General features: G+C 47.1%; 1 protein-coding gene across 1 annotated transcript in view; it reads left to right on the top strand.

The window, feature by feature from the left end:
• alg13 (ALG13 UDP-N-acetylglucosaminyltransferase subunit) overlaps positions 1-17830 on the top strand; it is a 141183-nt gene that overhangs the window by 91926 nt on the left and 31427 nt on the right. Inside the window, exons 19-20 of the mRNA XM_038776124.1 lie at positions 9483-9639; positions 14186-14315. Of these exons, the coding sequence (XP_038632052.1) occupies positions 9483-9639; positions 14186-14315 (287 nt within the window). The remainder of the gene's footprint in view (positions 1-9482; positions 9640-14185; positions 14316-17830) is intronic.

Raw genomic sequence — 17830 nt, forward strand, 5'->3', positions numbered from 1 at the left:
CTTATTGCAATGGTAACACCTAGACTTTTGAGTCGCACTTTTATCCTCAGTCGATAAAAGCAAGTTACTGCGGATGTGGGAAACTTTGAGACAAAAACAGAAAATACTGGACTATCTCGGCAACATCTGGAGAGATGGGCGCTAACGTTTAGAGTCTGGATTACTTTTTGTCAAAGCTAAAGAGTCATCCAGGCTCAACTTTATTCTCACTACCTTCCTTTTGAGGAAGAGTTGCCAGCTATCCATTCATTACCGTGCCTTCACTCTCCCATTTCCTATTCTTTTCAAAATTCATTGGGGGTGATGGAACAAAAGTTCAAATTTATGGATCAGCTCCTAATCCTCAGCCATTACTGTTGCTTGTCTAATAGTCATCATCCTTTGGTCTTCAACATGAGTTCTTATCACAGGAGGTAGTAAATTCTTACATTCTTCTAAGAGAATCTCTCTCCGAGCCTCATAGGTTGATTCGATCTATTAAAATAGTTCTACTCAATTATTTCGCGTTTGGCATACATCAGTTCAGGCTGTCTCCTTAAATACTTAAATTCTGCCTATTTGCCTCAGGAACCAGTTCATATGCACCCAGAATAGCCTTTTTTACCTTGTCAGAATTCTTAGACACCCCCTCTAACAGGAAATCATAAACTTCTTTTGCCCGCCCCATCAATTTACTTTGGATGGGTAATGTACACTTTTTTTTTTGGCCACTCGATTTGGGTTGCTATTTTCTTCAATGCCCTCTATACTTTCAACTTCCTCATTTTCAATTTCCATTTGAAAAGCTCTATCTTTTACTGCAATTCCACTTGTTGAAATTTGTAACTGGATTTTAGCGAATTCTGCTGATTTTTGCCGTGACCCCAGGCTGTGAACAATTGCTTCAGTTATCTCTATCTTCCGAGCTTTAACTGGCGCCTCTTTTCAATTCACCTGTCAATTAGGGCAGCACGGTGGCCTAGTGGTTAGCACAACCGCCTCATGGCGCTGAGGTCCCAGGTTCGATCCCGGCTCTGGGTCACTGTCCGTGTGGAGTTTGCACGTTCTCCCCGTGTCTGCGTGGGTTTCGCCCCCACAACCCAAAAATGTGCAGAGTAGGTGGATTGGCCACGCTAAATTGCCCCTTAATTGGAAAAAATAATTGGCTAATCTAAATTTAAAAAAAAAAAAATTCACCTGTCAATTTCATTAGCTTGTCTTTTTAAACCAAAGACAAGTCATCCACCTGACGAGAAACCTTAGCCTCCTCCAGGGTCATCCTGTTATGCCACTACGAACCTGGTGTCTCTTTTTAAAATTTATACTACAATCCAAACATCGCCGTCTGCCGTTCCAAAGACCCCCGGATGAACCCCCATGTTACGACCCCCTTAGACTAGTGCGCGGTCAATTCCAGCCTCACTTGACCCGGAGTTGCAACACAAATAAAATTGATAAATAATTCTTAGAAAAAACACCCAAAGACTTTGGTCCTTGACTGCCCAATAACTAAAGTCACCAAGGTTTGTAAATTTAAACACTACTTACTTTATTAATAACAATAGCTGATTAAATATGCAGTAAATACAACAGGGTAACTATTACCGAATTCCTGCCCCCAACACTTAATCTTCCCCCACCTTCCCTCTCTCTCTCTAAATAAATATATATATAATATATATATACACACACATACACACACACGTGTAAAATAATGATAAAAGTATTTCAGATGGTGGTCTTCGAGCATACCTTCCTTCAGTTTAGGCTTTTAGCTCGAGGTTTTGGCTTCCAGTCTATAATGGTTTTCACTGTAGATTCATTCCGATCTCTGTACAGCTATGCAGCTTTTCAGGAGAAAACGAGAGAGAGTAGCTTCTTTCCTCTGAGGGACTCGACTGTCCTTCCTTGGTTCTGTGAAAAGATCATCCCATTCCAGTAGGATCCAATCACCGCCTGTTACAGGGCAGAATATGGCCCCTTAGCCAATTCATTAGCCAACCAATCGACTGAGTCCCACCGACGATCTCTCGGGTGCCAAAATGTCTGAGTTCTGCTGATCAAAGTGTTCTTTTTTTTTTGTCACTTTTGAATTCCTCAGTCCCCATGCTAGACTTAAAGCTATGTGTCCATTAAACATTCATGGATCAAAATGATAACGGCAAAAATAAAGAAAGGGGAACCAACAGGAAGAGGGCCCTTACAATGTTCAGAAATGAGTTTGACAAATCAAAACAAAAAATGCTGGAAATATTCACCAGGCCTAGCAGTGTCTTGTGGAATGAGAGCCACAGTTAATGTTGCAGGTGATCAGCCTGCCATCAAAGACCTGCTGAGTATTTCCAACATTTTCTACTTTTACTTCGTGCCTGCAGTATTTTGATTTTGTATTGAGGTCCACATCTATTTACCGCATTACAATTCTTTCAATCTGCCGTCTTAATGGAAGTTGGAATCTGTATATTACATCAAAATTCATTTTCTTCATTTGTGGGATTGGGCATCACTGCCAGGCCATCATTACTTGCCTTGCAAAGTGGTGCGAGTTGCTACCTTGAACCATTGGTGTCCCATGTGCGCCGAAAAGAGAAAATGCTGGAAAATCTCAGCAGGTTGGACAGCATCTGTAAGGAGAGAAAAGAACTAACGTTTCGAGCCCAGATGACCCTTTGTCGAAGCTGTCAATGTGGGGTTGTTGGGGAAGGAGTTCCGGGATACTGACCCAGTAGTGATAGTGAGGGAGCATTGATACGAGTCCAAGACCGTATGGTGTGTCATTGAGGAAGACCTGCAATTGGTGTTCCCATGTACCTGCTGCCCTCGTTCTTCTGGGTGGTAATGGGTGTGGATAAGGAAGATGATTTGATTTCAGAATGAATCTAGTATTTGTAGCAAAATAGGAACAAAAATAAGCCTGGACATAAATTGCAGTGACAGTGGGCTTCCGGTGGCGGCGATGAGTGAGTGAGCCGCACATTCGGTGGCTCTCACTCTGGTGGGATTTGAGGACCTGGTTCCCCGGTGTTGCGGGACTGCAGAGCACTGGAAAGATGGCCATAGAGGTGCTGAGGAACGGGCAGAGCTGCATGGAACCGCGGGAGAGCAGAAAGCAGCGAAAACTGGAAAGGAAGGGACAAAGGCAAGGTGCAGGGGAAGCTGACCCGGGAGCAAAGATGACGGACATCTGACCCAGCCATCCAGCAAGCACTGGAAAACATGCTGCAGGTGATTTAAAAAAAACAGTTTTGAATCGTTGAAGCAGGATAACTTAGACCCACCACAGAAGGCAGTGGATCAATAGGACCAGAGATTTGATGCAGCTGACTCCTTTCCGTGACCGCCGGTGCTGGAGGGGGCACTTAGGGTACAGGCGAGGCAGATGCGTCGGCTCCCCCCCGTCCAATGGTGATCAGGTTCCACAGGTTTGCAGAGAAGGAGCGGGTGTTGCAGTGGGCAATGAGCACTAAGAGCAGCACGTGGAATAACCGTGTTCTTTGACTTTATCAGGACCTAAGCCAGGAGGTGGCCATGCGTTGAGCAGCCTTTAAACAAGTTATCATAGAATTTACAGTGCAGAAGGAGGCCATTCGGCCCATCGAGTCTGCACCGGCTCTTGGAAAGAGCACCCTACCCAAGGTCAACACCTCCACCTTATCCCCATAACCCAGTAACCCCACCCAACACTAAGGGCAATTTTGGACACTAACGGCAATTTATCATGGCCAATCCACCTAACCACATCTTTGGACTGTGGGAGGAAACCGGAGCACCCGGAGGAAACCCACGCACACACTGGGAGGATGTACAGACTCCGCACAGACAGTGACCCAAGATGGAATCGAACCTGGGACCCTGGAGCTGTGAAGCAATTGTGCTATCCACAATGCTACCGTGCTGCCCAAAGTTAAGGAGGTTTTATTTAAAAAGCACGTGAAGTTTGGTCTGCTCTTCCTGGCTCGTCTTTTGGTCACGCATCAGGGCCAACACCACTATTTCTCAGAGCCCGAAGAAGCGATCGACTTCGCGAGGGATCAGGGGCTGGTCCCGAAAAACGGACACACGGACGCAAATTAGGGTCCCAGAGTTATTGTTTGGGGGGGGGGGGGGGGGGGTGATGCCTACTGTGCCTGGACTGATGGTCGACTGTTTACTGCTTTAACGGTGCCAAATGTTGTATTTTTGGCAGCTTTTGCCTATGGGGGGTGCAAGCTGGGAGGGGATCTCCCCTCGTATGCTCTTTTTCTTTCTCCCTTTTTTTTTTGCTGCTCTTGGTCCATTTTCATCGTGTTCTTTGGCTGTGTTGGAGCCTTTTTTGTAACAAAGGTGGCCGGTAAGCAATGGGTATTAAAGATGTTGGTTGGGGGTTTTTATGTCCATGGTTTTTGTTTGTTTCGGATGGGTGATATACAGGTACTTGTTACTGTGCTGCTATTTTAGTAATGCTCAGAAAGGGACGTGGGTTAACACGTGAGCTGGAAATGTATTGTACCCGGAGCAGCCTCACGGTGCTGTTTGATGTCTCCATTTCGTTTGATCTTTCCCATTTTAGTGAGACTGCTCCAGTGGATCGGATTGGGGGGTGGGGTATTGATGAGTGGGGAGATGAGGTCGGGGGAAACAATGGGAATGAGACGAGTGGGCGCCCGAGGGATGAGTCACTGGGCTAGCAGATTGGCTAGTCAAGGGAGTCAGGTGGGGGGTGTGAATACAGCGAGTAGATGGCAGGGGTGGGGTTTTCGGGAGACGGGGTTATGGGGGGTCGGCGGCTGTGTGCCCCCCCAACCAGGCTGATCACCTGGAATGTCAGAGGACTAAATGGGCCAGCACGTGAGGGCAGCACGGTAGCATTGTGGATAGCACAATGCCTTCACAGCTTCAGGATCCCAGGTTCGATTCCGGCTTGGGTCACTGTCTGTGCGGAGTCTGCACATCCTCCCCTTGTGTGCGTGGGTTTCCTCCTGGTGCTCTGGGTTCCTCCCACAGTCCAAAGATGTGCAGGTTAGGTGGATTGGCCATGATAAATTGCCCTTAGTGTCCAAAATTGCCCTTAGTGTTGGGTGGGGTTACTGTGTTATTGGGATAGGGTGGAGGTGTTGAACTTGGGTAGGGTGCTCTTTCCAAGAGCCGGTGTAGACTCGATGGGTCGAATGGCCTCCTTCTGCACTGTAAATTCTATGAAAAAAAAAAGGCACTTGTGTTTGCGCACTTGGGGGCTCTAAAGGCGGATGTAATTATGTTGCAGGAGACACATTTGAAAGTCTGACCAGACTAGGCTAAGGAAGGGCTGGTTCAGCCAGGTCTTCCACTCGGGTTTGGACTTTAAATCCAGGGGGGTAGCAATTAAGATCAATAAGCGGGTTTAATTTGAGGCGGAGGGCATAATCGCTGACGGGAAGGGGAAGATTCGTTATGGTAAGGGGCAAGCTGGAGGGGAGGAGAGGAGAGTGGTGCTGGCGAACTATATGCTCTGATTTGGGATGACGCTGACTTTTATTAAGAGTGCTGGGGAAAATCCCAGACCTAGACTCATGCAAGTTGTTGATGGGGGGCGGGGGAGAGACCCGGGGTTAGACAGGTCATGTCCCAGAACGGGTAGGCTCCCAGCAATGGCAAAGGAGCTAAAAGGGTTCATGGAGCAAATGGGGGCAGTGGACCCATGGAGAGCCAGACAGCCGACGGGAACGGGCTATTCGTTCTACTCACATGTTCATAAAGTATATTCTAGGATTGATTTCTTTATCTTGAGCAGGGACTGTGTAGGGGAGGTAAAGAATAAGGAATACTCGGCAATCACTATTTTGGACCATGCCCCACATTGGGTGGATCTGCAGGTCGGTGGGGCGAATTACCAACGCCCGCAATTGAGTTTAGACATAGGATTGTTGTCGGAGGAGGGGATATGTGAGAGACTGCGGAAGTGTATGCAAAATTACTTGCAGGTGAACGAAAAGGGGGAGGTTTCAGCAGGAGGCGCTGAAGGCAGTAGTGAGGGGGTAGCTGATCTCCGTTCAGGCTCACAGGGATAGGGCGGACAGAGCAGAAATAGATAGATTGGTTAAGGAGATCCACTGGATAGACGAGGAGCATGCGGGGTCCCCAGGGGAGGACCTACTCGGGGAAAGATAGGGACTGCAGGTGGAACTGGGAGTACTATCCACAAGTAGGGCCGTGGAACAACTGAGGAAGGCAAGGGGAGTGGTGTATGAGCATGGGGAGAAGGCGGGCAGATTGCTAGCGCAGCAACGCCGGAAGAGGGAGGCAGCCAGGGAAATAAGTAGAGTGGTGGATGGGAAGGGGAGCCGCCAGGACTGAATAAGGTATTTCGGGACTTTTATAGTAAGCTTTACACTTCAGAACCCCCGGAGGAGATGCAACGGTTCCTGGACGGACTAACCTTCCCAAAAGTAGGCGGGGGGCTAGTGGACAGGCTGGGGGTTCCGATTAGAGCAGAGGAGGTACTGGGGGGCCTAAAGGCCATGCAGTCGGGGAAAGCCCCGGGACTGGATAGATACCCAGTAGAGCAGGGGTGGGCAAACTTTTCCGTGCAAGGGCCACATTCAGCAATTCACAATTTTAAAGGGCCGCATAGTATATTAAGTAAAATAATTACTTCACCCGGTTATGATTCTGGGTGCCTCATATAGAACATAGAACAGTACAGCACAGAACAGGCCCTTCGGCCCTCGACGTTGTGCCGAGCAATGATCACCCTACTCAAGTTAATGTATCCACCCTATACCAGTAAGTAACCCAACAGCCCCCCCCCATTAACCTTAAAAAAAATAATTTAAAAATTAAAAAAAAAAAAAATTTTTTTTTTAAATGACTTGTTGGGCGGCATAAAGACCTTTGGCGGGCCGTATGCGGCCCGCGGGCCGTAGTTTGCCCACCCCTGCAGTAGAGTTTTACAAAACGTTCTGAGATAGTGGGACTGGTTCTGACCAGGGTTTTCAATGAGGTGAGGGACCCTGCCTCCGACGATGTCGCAAGCCACCATCTTGCTGATATTAAAGCGGGACAAGGATCCGGAAGCTTGCGGGTCATACAGGCCAATCTCTCTGATTAATGTGGACGCCAAGCTCCTGGCCAAGGTCCTGCCGATTAGAATTGAGGACTGTGTACTGGAGGTGATTGGGGACTGTGTACTGGAGGTGATTGGGGACGACCAAACAGGGTTTGTTAAAGGCAGGCAGCTGACAGCCAACGTGAGAAGATTGCGTAATGTGATTATGATGCCCCCGAGGGGCAAGGAGGTGGAGGTAGTGGTGGCAATGGACGCCGAGAAGGCCTTCGACCGGGTGGAGTGGGACTGTCTGTGAGAGGTTCTCAGACGGTTTGGGCTCGGGGAGGGACTGGTTAACTGAGTCAGACTATTGTACCAGGGCCCAAAAGCTAGCGTAAGGATGAACAGGATAATGTCAGACTACAGACTACACCGCGGGACTAGACCGGGATGCCCACTCCCCCCGTTGCTGTTTGCGCTAGCCATAGAACTGTTCGCGATTGTGCTGAGAGCTTCAAAGGGATGGAAGGGAATAACGAGAAGGTCGGGTAGAGCACAGGGTCTCTCTATGCGGATGACCTGCTCCTGTACGTGTCGGACCCACTGGCCGGGATGGAAAATATACTGGAAACATTGAGGAAGTTTGGCTGGTTCTCAGCGTACAAATTAAATATGGCCAAGAGTGAGATGCTTGTAGTGCAGTCAAGGGGCCAGGAGAATAGGCTGAAGGGGCTGCCATTTAGGCTGGTTGGGTAAAGTTTCCGGTACTTGGGGATACAGGTGGCACGGGACTGGGGCAGGTTACAAAAGTTAAATTTGACTAGAGTGGTGGAACAAATGAAGAGGGCGTTTCGGCGATGGGATGCGCTTCAGCTATCACTTGAGGGGAGGGTGCTGACGGTAAAGATGACAATCCTCCCTAGATTCCTGTTCGTTTTTCAGTGCCTCCCGATCTTTATCCCACGGTCCTTTTTCAAAGGACCGGCAAAATCATCATGAGCTTTGTCTGGGCAGGAAAATCCCCACGGGTGAGGAAGGCGATGCTTGAAAGGAGCCGCAGCGAGGGAGGGCTGGCATTGCCGAGTGTGATCAACTACTATTGGGCGGCTAACATAGCCATGATAAGGAAATGGATGGTGGGTACGGGGTCTATCTGAGAGCGGGTGGAGACTGCTTCGTGCAGGGGCATCCGTTTGGCAGCCCTGGTCACGGCTCCCCTACTGCTTGCGCTGGCCAGGTACTCCACCAGCCCAGTAGTGGGGGCGGCCCTGCGGATTTGGGGCCAGTGGAGGAAGCATGTAGGGGAGGTGGGTGCACCGGTCTGGGATCCAATTTGTGATAACCATCGATTCGACCCTGGGAACATGGATGGAGGGTTTCGAGCATGGCGGGGGTGAGGAGGGTGGGCGATATGTTCCTGGAGGGGAACTTTGTGAGTTTGAGGGAGTTGGTGGAGAAAGCTGGGCTGGAAAGAGGAAATGACTTTAGGTACTTACAGAGGTGCGAGATTTTGTATGCAGACAGGTCCCATCCTTCCCACACCTCCCGCCAAAAGGGATTCAGGACAGAATAGTTTCTAGAGGAGAAGGAGGAGCGGGTAGAGTCTCTGGTATTTACAAGGTTCTCATGAAGGGGGAAGAGCCCCAGATGGAGGAGCTGAAACTCAAATGGGAGGAGGAACTCGGCGTGGAATTGGAGGACGGGGTATGGGCGGAAGCCATCAAGTTCGCCTTGAGGGGATCTGTATTGGGGTTCGCCCAAAGGTGGCAACCATTCATCGACTTCTTCGTGGGAGAGTGAACGTCAGCGGGGGGGACAGGGGGGCAGAGTAGAGTAGGAGGGATAAATAGGCGGGTAGTGTCTATGGGAGAGGAGCGGGTATGTACATTATGGTTTGGTTGAAGTGCTGGTTTTACGTTGATGTTTGCATATTTCTGTAATCTGTAACTGTTTACAATGCCATAAAATACTTCAATAAAAATTGTTTGTTAAATTGCAGTGACAGTGGTTAGCATTGCTGCCTTTAGATGCCGGATTCAATTCCAGCCTTGGGTAACTGTGTGGAGTTTGTATATTCTCCCCGTGTCTGCATGGGTTTCCTCCGGGTGCTCCGGTTTCCTCCCACAGTCCAAAGATGTGCAGATTAGGTGGATTGGCCAAATTAAAATTTCCCCTTCGTGTCCAGGGATGTGCCGGTTCTGGGAATAGGGAGGGGTGGATGGGGGATTGGACATGGGTGGGTGCTCTTTCTGAGGGTTGGTGCAGACTCAATCGGCCAAATGGGCAGCTCCTGCACTGTAGGGATTTTATGATGTAGCTGAAAGGTGGTGTATTTTGATTAATTATGGACAAAGTACAAAATGTCATTTTGTTGCATTAGATTTCAGTTCCGAGAGAGGGTTACTTAGACTGGGAAACCTCAAATATTCAAAATTAGTTTGCTATATTCTCAAATGATAGCTTAAGTGTGGCTTATGAACTTTTTCCTACTTTCCACTAGCTGTTACAGCAGAAGTCGCAAACCCATTCAATATGTCAATAAGGATTGCCAGTTTGGCTACATACCAGAGAATGAGGAGGAACCAAGAGCAACTGAAGAAGCTGTAGCTTTCTATGAAATCGAAGAAGGAAATGAACCAAATTTTCCCATTGTACATGTAAGTGGAATAACTGCAACATAACATTTATTTTTGTCAATATAAAAAGTTAATAGTTTAAAAACATATGCTGAAAATGCTCAGGGCAGGCAACATCAAACTCATTGTAGGATCTCTCGTGGCATTGATGTTAAGCTACAACATTGTAGCAAAATGTGGCAAATTGCTACAAATATGTGCTGTCTTCAGCAGGGTTTTTCAAACTGGGTTGCAACCCATGGGTGTGTCGGGGCAGGCATCTGGAGGGTCACGGGCAGGCACTGGGAGGGTCACGGTGCGCTCGGTCGCAGCTTTCCCGATTTTATGGGGAGAGGGGAGAAGCACACCTAATGGCCACGATGACTGGCTTTTTAAGAATGCTGGTCGCAACAGGGTTTTAAATACAAATGATAGTTTTTCTGCCAGAAGTGGCGGCAGAGGGCACATCCTGCTCCCGGCACATACACTGATGTCACGCGGCCTGTGCGCCAGTGCTTTTGGCATGAAATCATGGAGAGATAGATTCTGCCATTTTCTAGCTGCAAGCAAACAGGACTGTGAAGAACTGAAGATGGATCATTTTGTTATAAGGAAGAGGGAGGCGGACACAAACAGGTGAGGATCAGGAAGACAGACACAAACAGACCAGGATCTCGCAACTGAATTTGCTGGAGAGACCTGGAGAGTCCACTGTAAGACAAAGCTGTACTAGTGTGAGCTACATACAGCATTCCAGGGCCTCTGGTGAACAACCTACCATGAAGGAACAAAGCAGTATAACGATTTCTTGAGATATGGCTTTCTAATTGTGCCAGTAATTTTCAGAAAATACTTTTCACTGTACCTTGGTACATGTGACAATAAACAAATCCAATCCAGTGTAAATCGGGATGCAAAGCCCACGTGCTTTATATACAAGGAAGTACAGGCAAAAGAAAGACTAAGCTTGGACAAGTTCGAGGACATCTTTTGAGTTTTGTTTAAAAGATACAGCGAGAACTTAAAAATAGTCAGCTGAAGTCCTTAGCAGAAACATAACATTGAATGACAAAGCAAGTGAGATGGTTAGGACCGAGCAGGCTCATCTTTACATTAAAAGTTTTTTTTTTTTTTAAATGGTGGATCACAAGTTGGGTAAAAGTAGGTCACTGGGAAATAAGTTTGAAAAATACTGGTCTACAAGAAGCAAGAAAAACAGAATTCAGCAAATCAATTTAATTCAGCAAATTACTGTCCCATCAGCTGACTTTCCTTCATCAGCAAAGTGGTCGGATGTGTCACTGACAGTGCTGTCAAGTGGCCCCCATTCAGAACCAGCCCCCCCAAATGTTGAAGCAATCCTTGCCACATGCAACAAGACCTGGTCATTATTTTGGCTTGCATAGATAACAAGTAACACATGTATCATCTAAGTGCAAGACAATGACCACCTCCAACAAGAGTGAATCTAACCTAGATATTCAGTAGTGTTACCATTGTGGAATCCTCAGCATTGCCACACTTGAGGGTTACCATTCATCAGAATGTTAACTAGCTATATAAATATAGTGACTCCAAAGACAACTCAAAAGCTGAAATTCTGTGGTGACTCATTCACCACCAGTCTGATTTTCTTTTTTGAAAGCCTATCCGAGCCATCTGCAAGACCGAAGCCTGGATTATGACGGAATACTCGTCTGGGTGAGCGCAACTCCCAACAACGTTCAAGAAGTTCGAGACTATCTAAGACAAAGCAGTTCACTTGATTGACACCCCACCCACCATTTTCAACTCGCCAAGGTTCCATGAACAGCACCCTCCAAGCTCTTGACCTCTTCATCTTAGAAGAACAAGGGCAACAAACACATGGTAACACCAGCACCTCTTGTGCTCCAAGTTGTACAGCGTCCATCCACACGCCAACTTGAACTATTTTGTTGCTACTTTTCTGTTACTGGTTCAAAATACTGGAACTCCCTCAACACCAATATTTTCTACATCACATGGGCTGCAGTGGTTCAGGAAAATGGCTCACCACCACCATTTCAAGAATAATTAAGGATGAACAATAAATGCTGAACCTGCCAGTGGTACACTCATCACAAGATTGAATAAAAAGTCACAATACGTGCTGTTTATTAACCATGAGTTAATACGATAAAAGAGTTTGTGTCCTATGGATACACATTTCCACTTGTATTTTCTGATTGTTGTTGTTCTTTTACACTCTTGATGGCCACAAGGACATAGCTAGGATGGTAGAGGAAACCAATATGAAAGCAATAATATAACGTACTTTCTTGTCTGTTCTGCAATACCTTCACATCTCTACCTTAATCTGAATGAAAGTAGACAGTGGCCTGTACCCAAGTACTTTTGTTTCCGTTTTGCTTTTAAGTTGGGTAATCCTCTGTCGTCTTGAAAAGCTAGGTCTGATGTCTATTTTGCCATTTATGCTGGCTCTTCTTTGAAATGCACTTTTCTTCCTGGTCTTGGATTCACCAGCTCATTCTCACTTTTGCCCAGTCACAACATGTCCCTATTTATCTTGCCATTATTTCTACACTTATTGGGGCAACACTGTGGCTTCACTGCGCCAGGGTCCCAGGTTCGATTCCCCCGCTGGGTCACTGTCTGTGCGGAGTCTGCACGTTCTCCCTGTGTCTGCGTGGGTTTCCTCTGGGTGCTCTTGTTGCCTCCTACAGTCCCAAATACATGCAGGTTAGGTGGATTGGACATGGTAAAATTGCCCTTGGTGTCCAAAAATGTTAGGAGGGGTTATTGGGTTACGGGATATGGTGGAAGTGAGGGCTTAGTGGATCGGTGGGCCAAATGAAATGAAAATCGCTTATTGTCATGAGTAGGCTTCAATGAAGTTACTGTGAAAAGCCCCTAGTCACCACATTCCGGCGCCTGTCCGGGGAGGCTGGTACAGGCATCGAACCGTGCTGCTGTCCTGCTTGGTCTGCTTTAAAAGCCAGCGATTTAGCCCAGTGAGCTAAACCAGCCCCCTTCTGCACTGTATGTTCTGTATCTCTTCCTTTTTTAATTTGATCTTCACAATTGTATGTCAACACTTCTCATCAAGAGGGAAATGGCAGCCTTAGCGCAGTGCAGAGAGAAAGGCATACTGTATGGAGCAGTCAACAAACAGTAGGAAGGAGTTGTAAGGTTTGGGGGTCTTTCAGCCATTTAAAGTGCAAACAGACTTAGCAGCAAAGCTTAATTGGGAATCAACTTTATTGAGAAAAGTCAGGACAAATTTATTTAAAGTTCTCCGATAAACTGTCAACTTGGGAGGTGAGTTGTAACACTGAATATATGTTCATGTGCCCATCTGGATGGCAGAGCGCACAAAATGGTTTCTCTTGCAGCTTTGGTTTTCAACTCTCGCTCTGTTCCCCAACCCTACATCTTCAGCCCTGTGTCAGGACGCCTATCTTGACCAACCAGGAATACTTAAATATACCTGTTGATAACCTTGTAAAAGTATTGTCCTTTGTATCTCAATGCTTTACATGCCGCGGTTCCATATCTGATCGAGAAAGACCTCTAACAATCCATTCTCTCACAAGCAGTTTTTCCAGACAGCCTTCAAGGTCTTGTTCGTTTTTGTTGTGAGAAAGCTCTTCATCACTCAACATAAGCTCCCCCGGAACCCCCCCCTCCCCCCGTAAACCTAAGCTCCATTCACTTGTTTTGAATGTGAATGACAAGAATTTATAATGTTTTTAATTCACCTGCGGGATGTGAGGCAGCATTTCATTCCCATTTGTCCTTGCAGTCCGTGTGATGTAGATATACCAATGGAGCTGTTCGGAGCAGTATCATAATAAAGATTTATAAATGGCACTGAGCACTCTGAAATCATCAGTGAACATTTCTGTTTCTGACCATATGGTTCGAAGGTCATTGACGAAGTAGCTGAAGAGACTTGGGATATTTTCTCAGGATGTTCTGGGGTGAGCTGATAACTCGAAGGTAGTTCACCTTGCTCTTCTGCTCTGGAATTAGGCTGTTTTGATCCTTTTGAATCAAGGCTGCCACAAAAACCTGGAGCTGAGTAGTCCGGTTGGAATACAAACTCTAAGCATCAGCGAACTGTGTTGCTTGATAGTTCTGTCAAAACACCTTCCATTGAATTTCAAATGTTCGAGAACAGCGAAATGGGGTGGTAGTTGACCAGAATAAATATATTTTTAGACAATACCTAGGAAATTTTCCACTTTTTCAAGGAGATGCCAGTATTGTAGTTAGACTGGATGTTCAAGACAGTATTTATTTTTCAATTGGCTTATCTGCTTGTGGCACAGTATACACTTTAATATAGTTTTCAGGCAGACAAGATTTCCATAACTCCTTGCAGAAGTTTGCTTTTTAAAGACCTTTTTCAGTTTTCGCCACTTTGATTCTTGATGCTAAATAAATACTCTATTGTGCAGCAATATGTGGCACTAGTATCTAATTGCATTATGATGGGAACGTTGTGGGATTTGACTTGTGTAAAGTTTCTATGAATATTCAAAAACAATGCATCCAAAACTGAAGATCGCTAAATTAATTGTGCCCTTTTGTTTCTCATTTCAAGAATCAGTCTGCTTCCTCTCCAATTTTACAAGCTCCAGCTGGGTACTGGGTAACCAGAAGAGGAAGCCCAGTCTCCGTTGGTAAGCAGGTCAATTCCTCCTCTGAAGATGCTGATGAACCAAGTGATGGCGGTGAGTAGAAATTTATAGTGAAGAGTTTCCATCAATCTTAATTTCTTAATTGCACCATTTTATTTTGTAAATTATCAGTTGTGGGTTTCTTAATCTGATTTCAATATTGTTAGTTGGGATGTTAGTTACATATACCGTATTTTGGTTTTTACGATAACGAGTGACTGGCAGGATTGGTTTCCTTGCTTTATCTATCAGTGTTCAAAACATGTATGTCTACGTATGTATGTATATATCATTGAGTATATATAGTCGAATTTGAAAACAATTTTAAGACTGAAGATTTCAGGTGAGATCTACCAGTCACGTTGTGCCCAAAAAGCAGCACGGCATGACCGGTAGATACAGGGTGATCCCACTTCCAGAATCTACCTGCTTGCCAGTCCTTGCGAGAGAATCCTGCCCGTTGTGGACAGGATCACTTTCTGGAAAATCTGCATATTCGAATGAGTCAGCTAGTCTTACTCTAATATAGAAACCTATAAAATTCTGACCTGTCCAGATATCGTACCAAATACAGGAAGGATGGTGTTAGTGGCATGGTGCTTGCATGGATAGAGCATTGACTGACTGGTAGAAGACAGTGTGGATAAAGGGGTCTTATTTTAGGATGGCAACTGATGACTAGTGGTCCGCAGGGGTCAGTATTGGGACCACAATTATTCTCGATTATATGTTACCAATCTGGAAGAAGGAACTGGGGCATTGTTGCTAATTTGCGGATGATAGAAAGATATGTAGAGGGACAGGTAGCGTCAAGGAAGTGGGGAGGCTGCAGGACAGACTAGGAGAAAAAAACTGAATTGCCAAGGAATATCTTCACCCAGAGGGTGGTAAATCTGTGGAACACGTTTCGGCAGAAGGCTGTGGAGGCCAAGTCATTGAGTGTCTTTAAGAGCGATATAGATAGATTCTTAATTAATAAGGGGATCGGGGGTTATGGGGAAAAGGCAGGTGATTGGGGATGAAAAACATATTAACCATGATGGAATGGTAGAGCAGACTCTTGTGGGTTGAATGGCCTAATCCTGCTCCTGCACCTTATGGTCTTATGTTCCCGAAGGCTGGGGAGTCCAGAACCACAGGTCACAGTCTCGGGGCAAGATCCCCCGGCTGCTTTGCGTATTCACTTGAGCACGCTGAAGCTGATGAATGCCAGAAGAGCCATCTCGCAGGCTTCCCAGAAGTTTTGAAGCAGGATTCACCAAAGTGCCGCAAGGCGTCGAAGTCAGGATCCCGCTCACAAGGGACAGGGCCAAACCACATGCCGAAGTCGGTTTTAAACCAGCTTTGGCGAACGTACTCTGTATCCACCGGCATCGCAGGATGCACCGGCCTCCCCCTCTCTACCACAGAAAGCAATTGAGGCCAAAACATTGTAGGCGCAATCCACTGGCTGCATTGCCCTCTTTTAGAGTGCGGTGCGGCCGGTGGATGCCGGGAGAGCCCTCCTGCAGGTTTCCCAGCAGCCTTCACGCTTCGCGGAATCCACCCAAATGCTGTGAGTCTTCGAAGTCAGAGCATGGTCAAACAATGCAGGACCAAGCAGCCGCACAAAGCCCGTTTTAACCTGACTTTGGCGAATTTGCCCGTGATCTACCGACCTCCCAGCGAGGCTGCAACTGTGGGCTATTCAGCACTGGTCCACATAGACCAGGCGGAACGTCACCCAGGGTGGGACTCCTGGGCTATCGGGGTGCCTGGGAGTCAGGTCAGTGCAGAGTGGCCTCCTGGCCTTCCGCCTGGAGCGCAGGCACCTTGGCACTCCATTTTGGCATCGCTGAGGTGGTAGGGATACTGCCTGTGTGACAGGCTGGCAGTACAAGGGTTGCAGGGTGGCTCTGCTAAGGGTGAGGGCCTGAGGCAGGCCTTGCCCATGAAAGGGGGATGCAGGGGTGGTATGAAGGATGTGGGTGCGCATGGCAACTAAGTGGACCTCTTGGGAGGTTGGGGTGGTAACTCCAAAGGGCACCTAGCCTGTTTTTGTTACAATGGGGAGCTCCAATGGGGGATTCCAATGGCATCCTGAATGTAATATGGGAGCGTCCCCGGGCCCCCAAACCACCACTCCGGGCAACCCGGCCCGATTGCATGCTAAAAATGCCAACCTGGCAGTGCCATCTGTGCACCAACTTCCACCTTGGATGGTGGACATATTTTGGGGTGTAGGTAGGTGTGTTATTTGCCGTCAGACCCCTAGCCTTTGACCTGCTCTGGTTGCCCCAGTGTTAATATGGCTAGCCCAGTTCAGTTTCTGGTCAGTGGTAACCCCTAGGTTATTGATTGTGGGGGATTCAACCTGAACGTCAAGGGCAAAGGTTAGATCCTCTCTAGTAGGAGATAGTCATTGCCTGGCACTTGTATCGCGCCAATGTAACTTGCCACTTGTCAGCCCAAACCTGAATATTGCCCAGGTCTTTGTGTATTTGGACAATGACTGCTTCATTATCTGAGGAGTTGCAAATGGTGCTGAACGTTGTGCAGTTATCTGCAAACATCCCCACTTCTGACCTTATGATGGAAGGGAGGTCATTGATGAAGCAGCGGAAGATGGTTGGTCCTAGGACACTAACCTAAGTAACTCCTGCAGTGATGTCCTGGAGCTGAGAATTGACCTCCAACCACCACGACCATCTTCCTTTGCAAGAAGTCTTACAACACCAGGTTAAAGTCCAACCTGGCCTCGTGGCCATTCACCTGAAGAAGGAGCAGTGCTCCAAAAGCTCGTGTTTGAAACAAACCTGTTGGACTTTAACCTGGTGTTGTAAGACTTTGTGCTCCCCCCAGTCCAACGTCGGCATCTCCACATCATGGCTACCATCTTCCTTTGTGTTAGCTATGACTTTAACCAGTGGAGAGTTTTACCCCTGATTCACATTGACTCTAGTTTTGCTAGGGCTCCTTGATGCCATACTTGGTCAAATGTTACCTTGATGTCAAGGACAGTCACTATCAACTCACCTCTGGCATTCAGCTCTTTTGTCCATGTTTGAACCAAGGCTGCAATGAAGTCAGGAGCTGAGTGACCTGGACGGAACCCAAACTGAGTGCCTGTGAGCAGGTTATTGCTGAGTAGGTGCCTCTTGATAGCATCGTTGATGACTCCTTCCATCATTTTGCTGATGATTGAGAGTGCACTGCTAGGGCATTAATTGGCTGGATTGGATTTGTCGTGTAAGACACACCTGAGCAATTTTCCACATTGCCGGTAGATGCAGTGTTGTAGCTGAACTGAAACACCACTTGGAAGAAGCACAGAGGTTGGAAAGGGCACAGAATATAATCTGGGTGGGGGAATGTCCATCACTTTCTGCTTGGCTAGGGGTGCGGCAAGTTCTGGAGCACACGTCTTCAGTACTATTGCTCGAATATTGTCAGGGCCCATAGCCGTTGCAGTATCCAGTGCCGTCAGCCATTTCTTGATATCACATGGAGTGAATCGTATTGGCTGAAGACTGACATATGTGATGCTGCGCACCTCCGGAGGAGACCGAGCTGCATCATCCACTCGACAC

The sequence above is a fragment of the Scyliorhinus canicula genome, chromosome 17 (assembly GCF_902713615.1).
Source record: "Scyliorhinus canicula chromosome 17, sScyCan1.1, whole genome shotgun sequence".
NCBI lineage: Eukaryota > Metazoa > Chordata > Chondrichthyes > Carcharhiniformes > Scyliorhinidae > Scyliorhinus > Scyliorhinus canicula.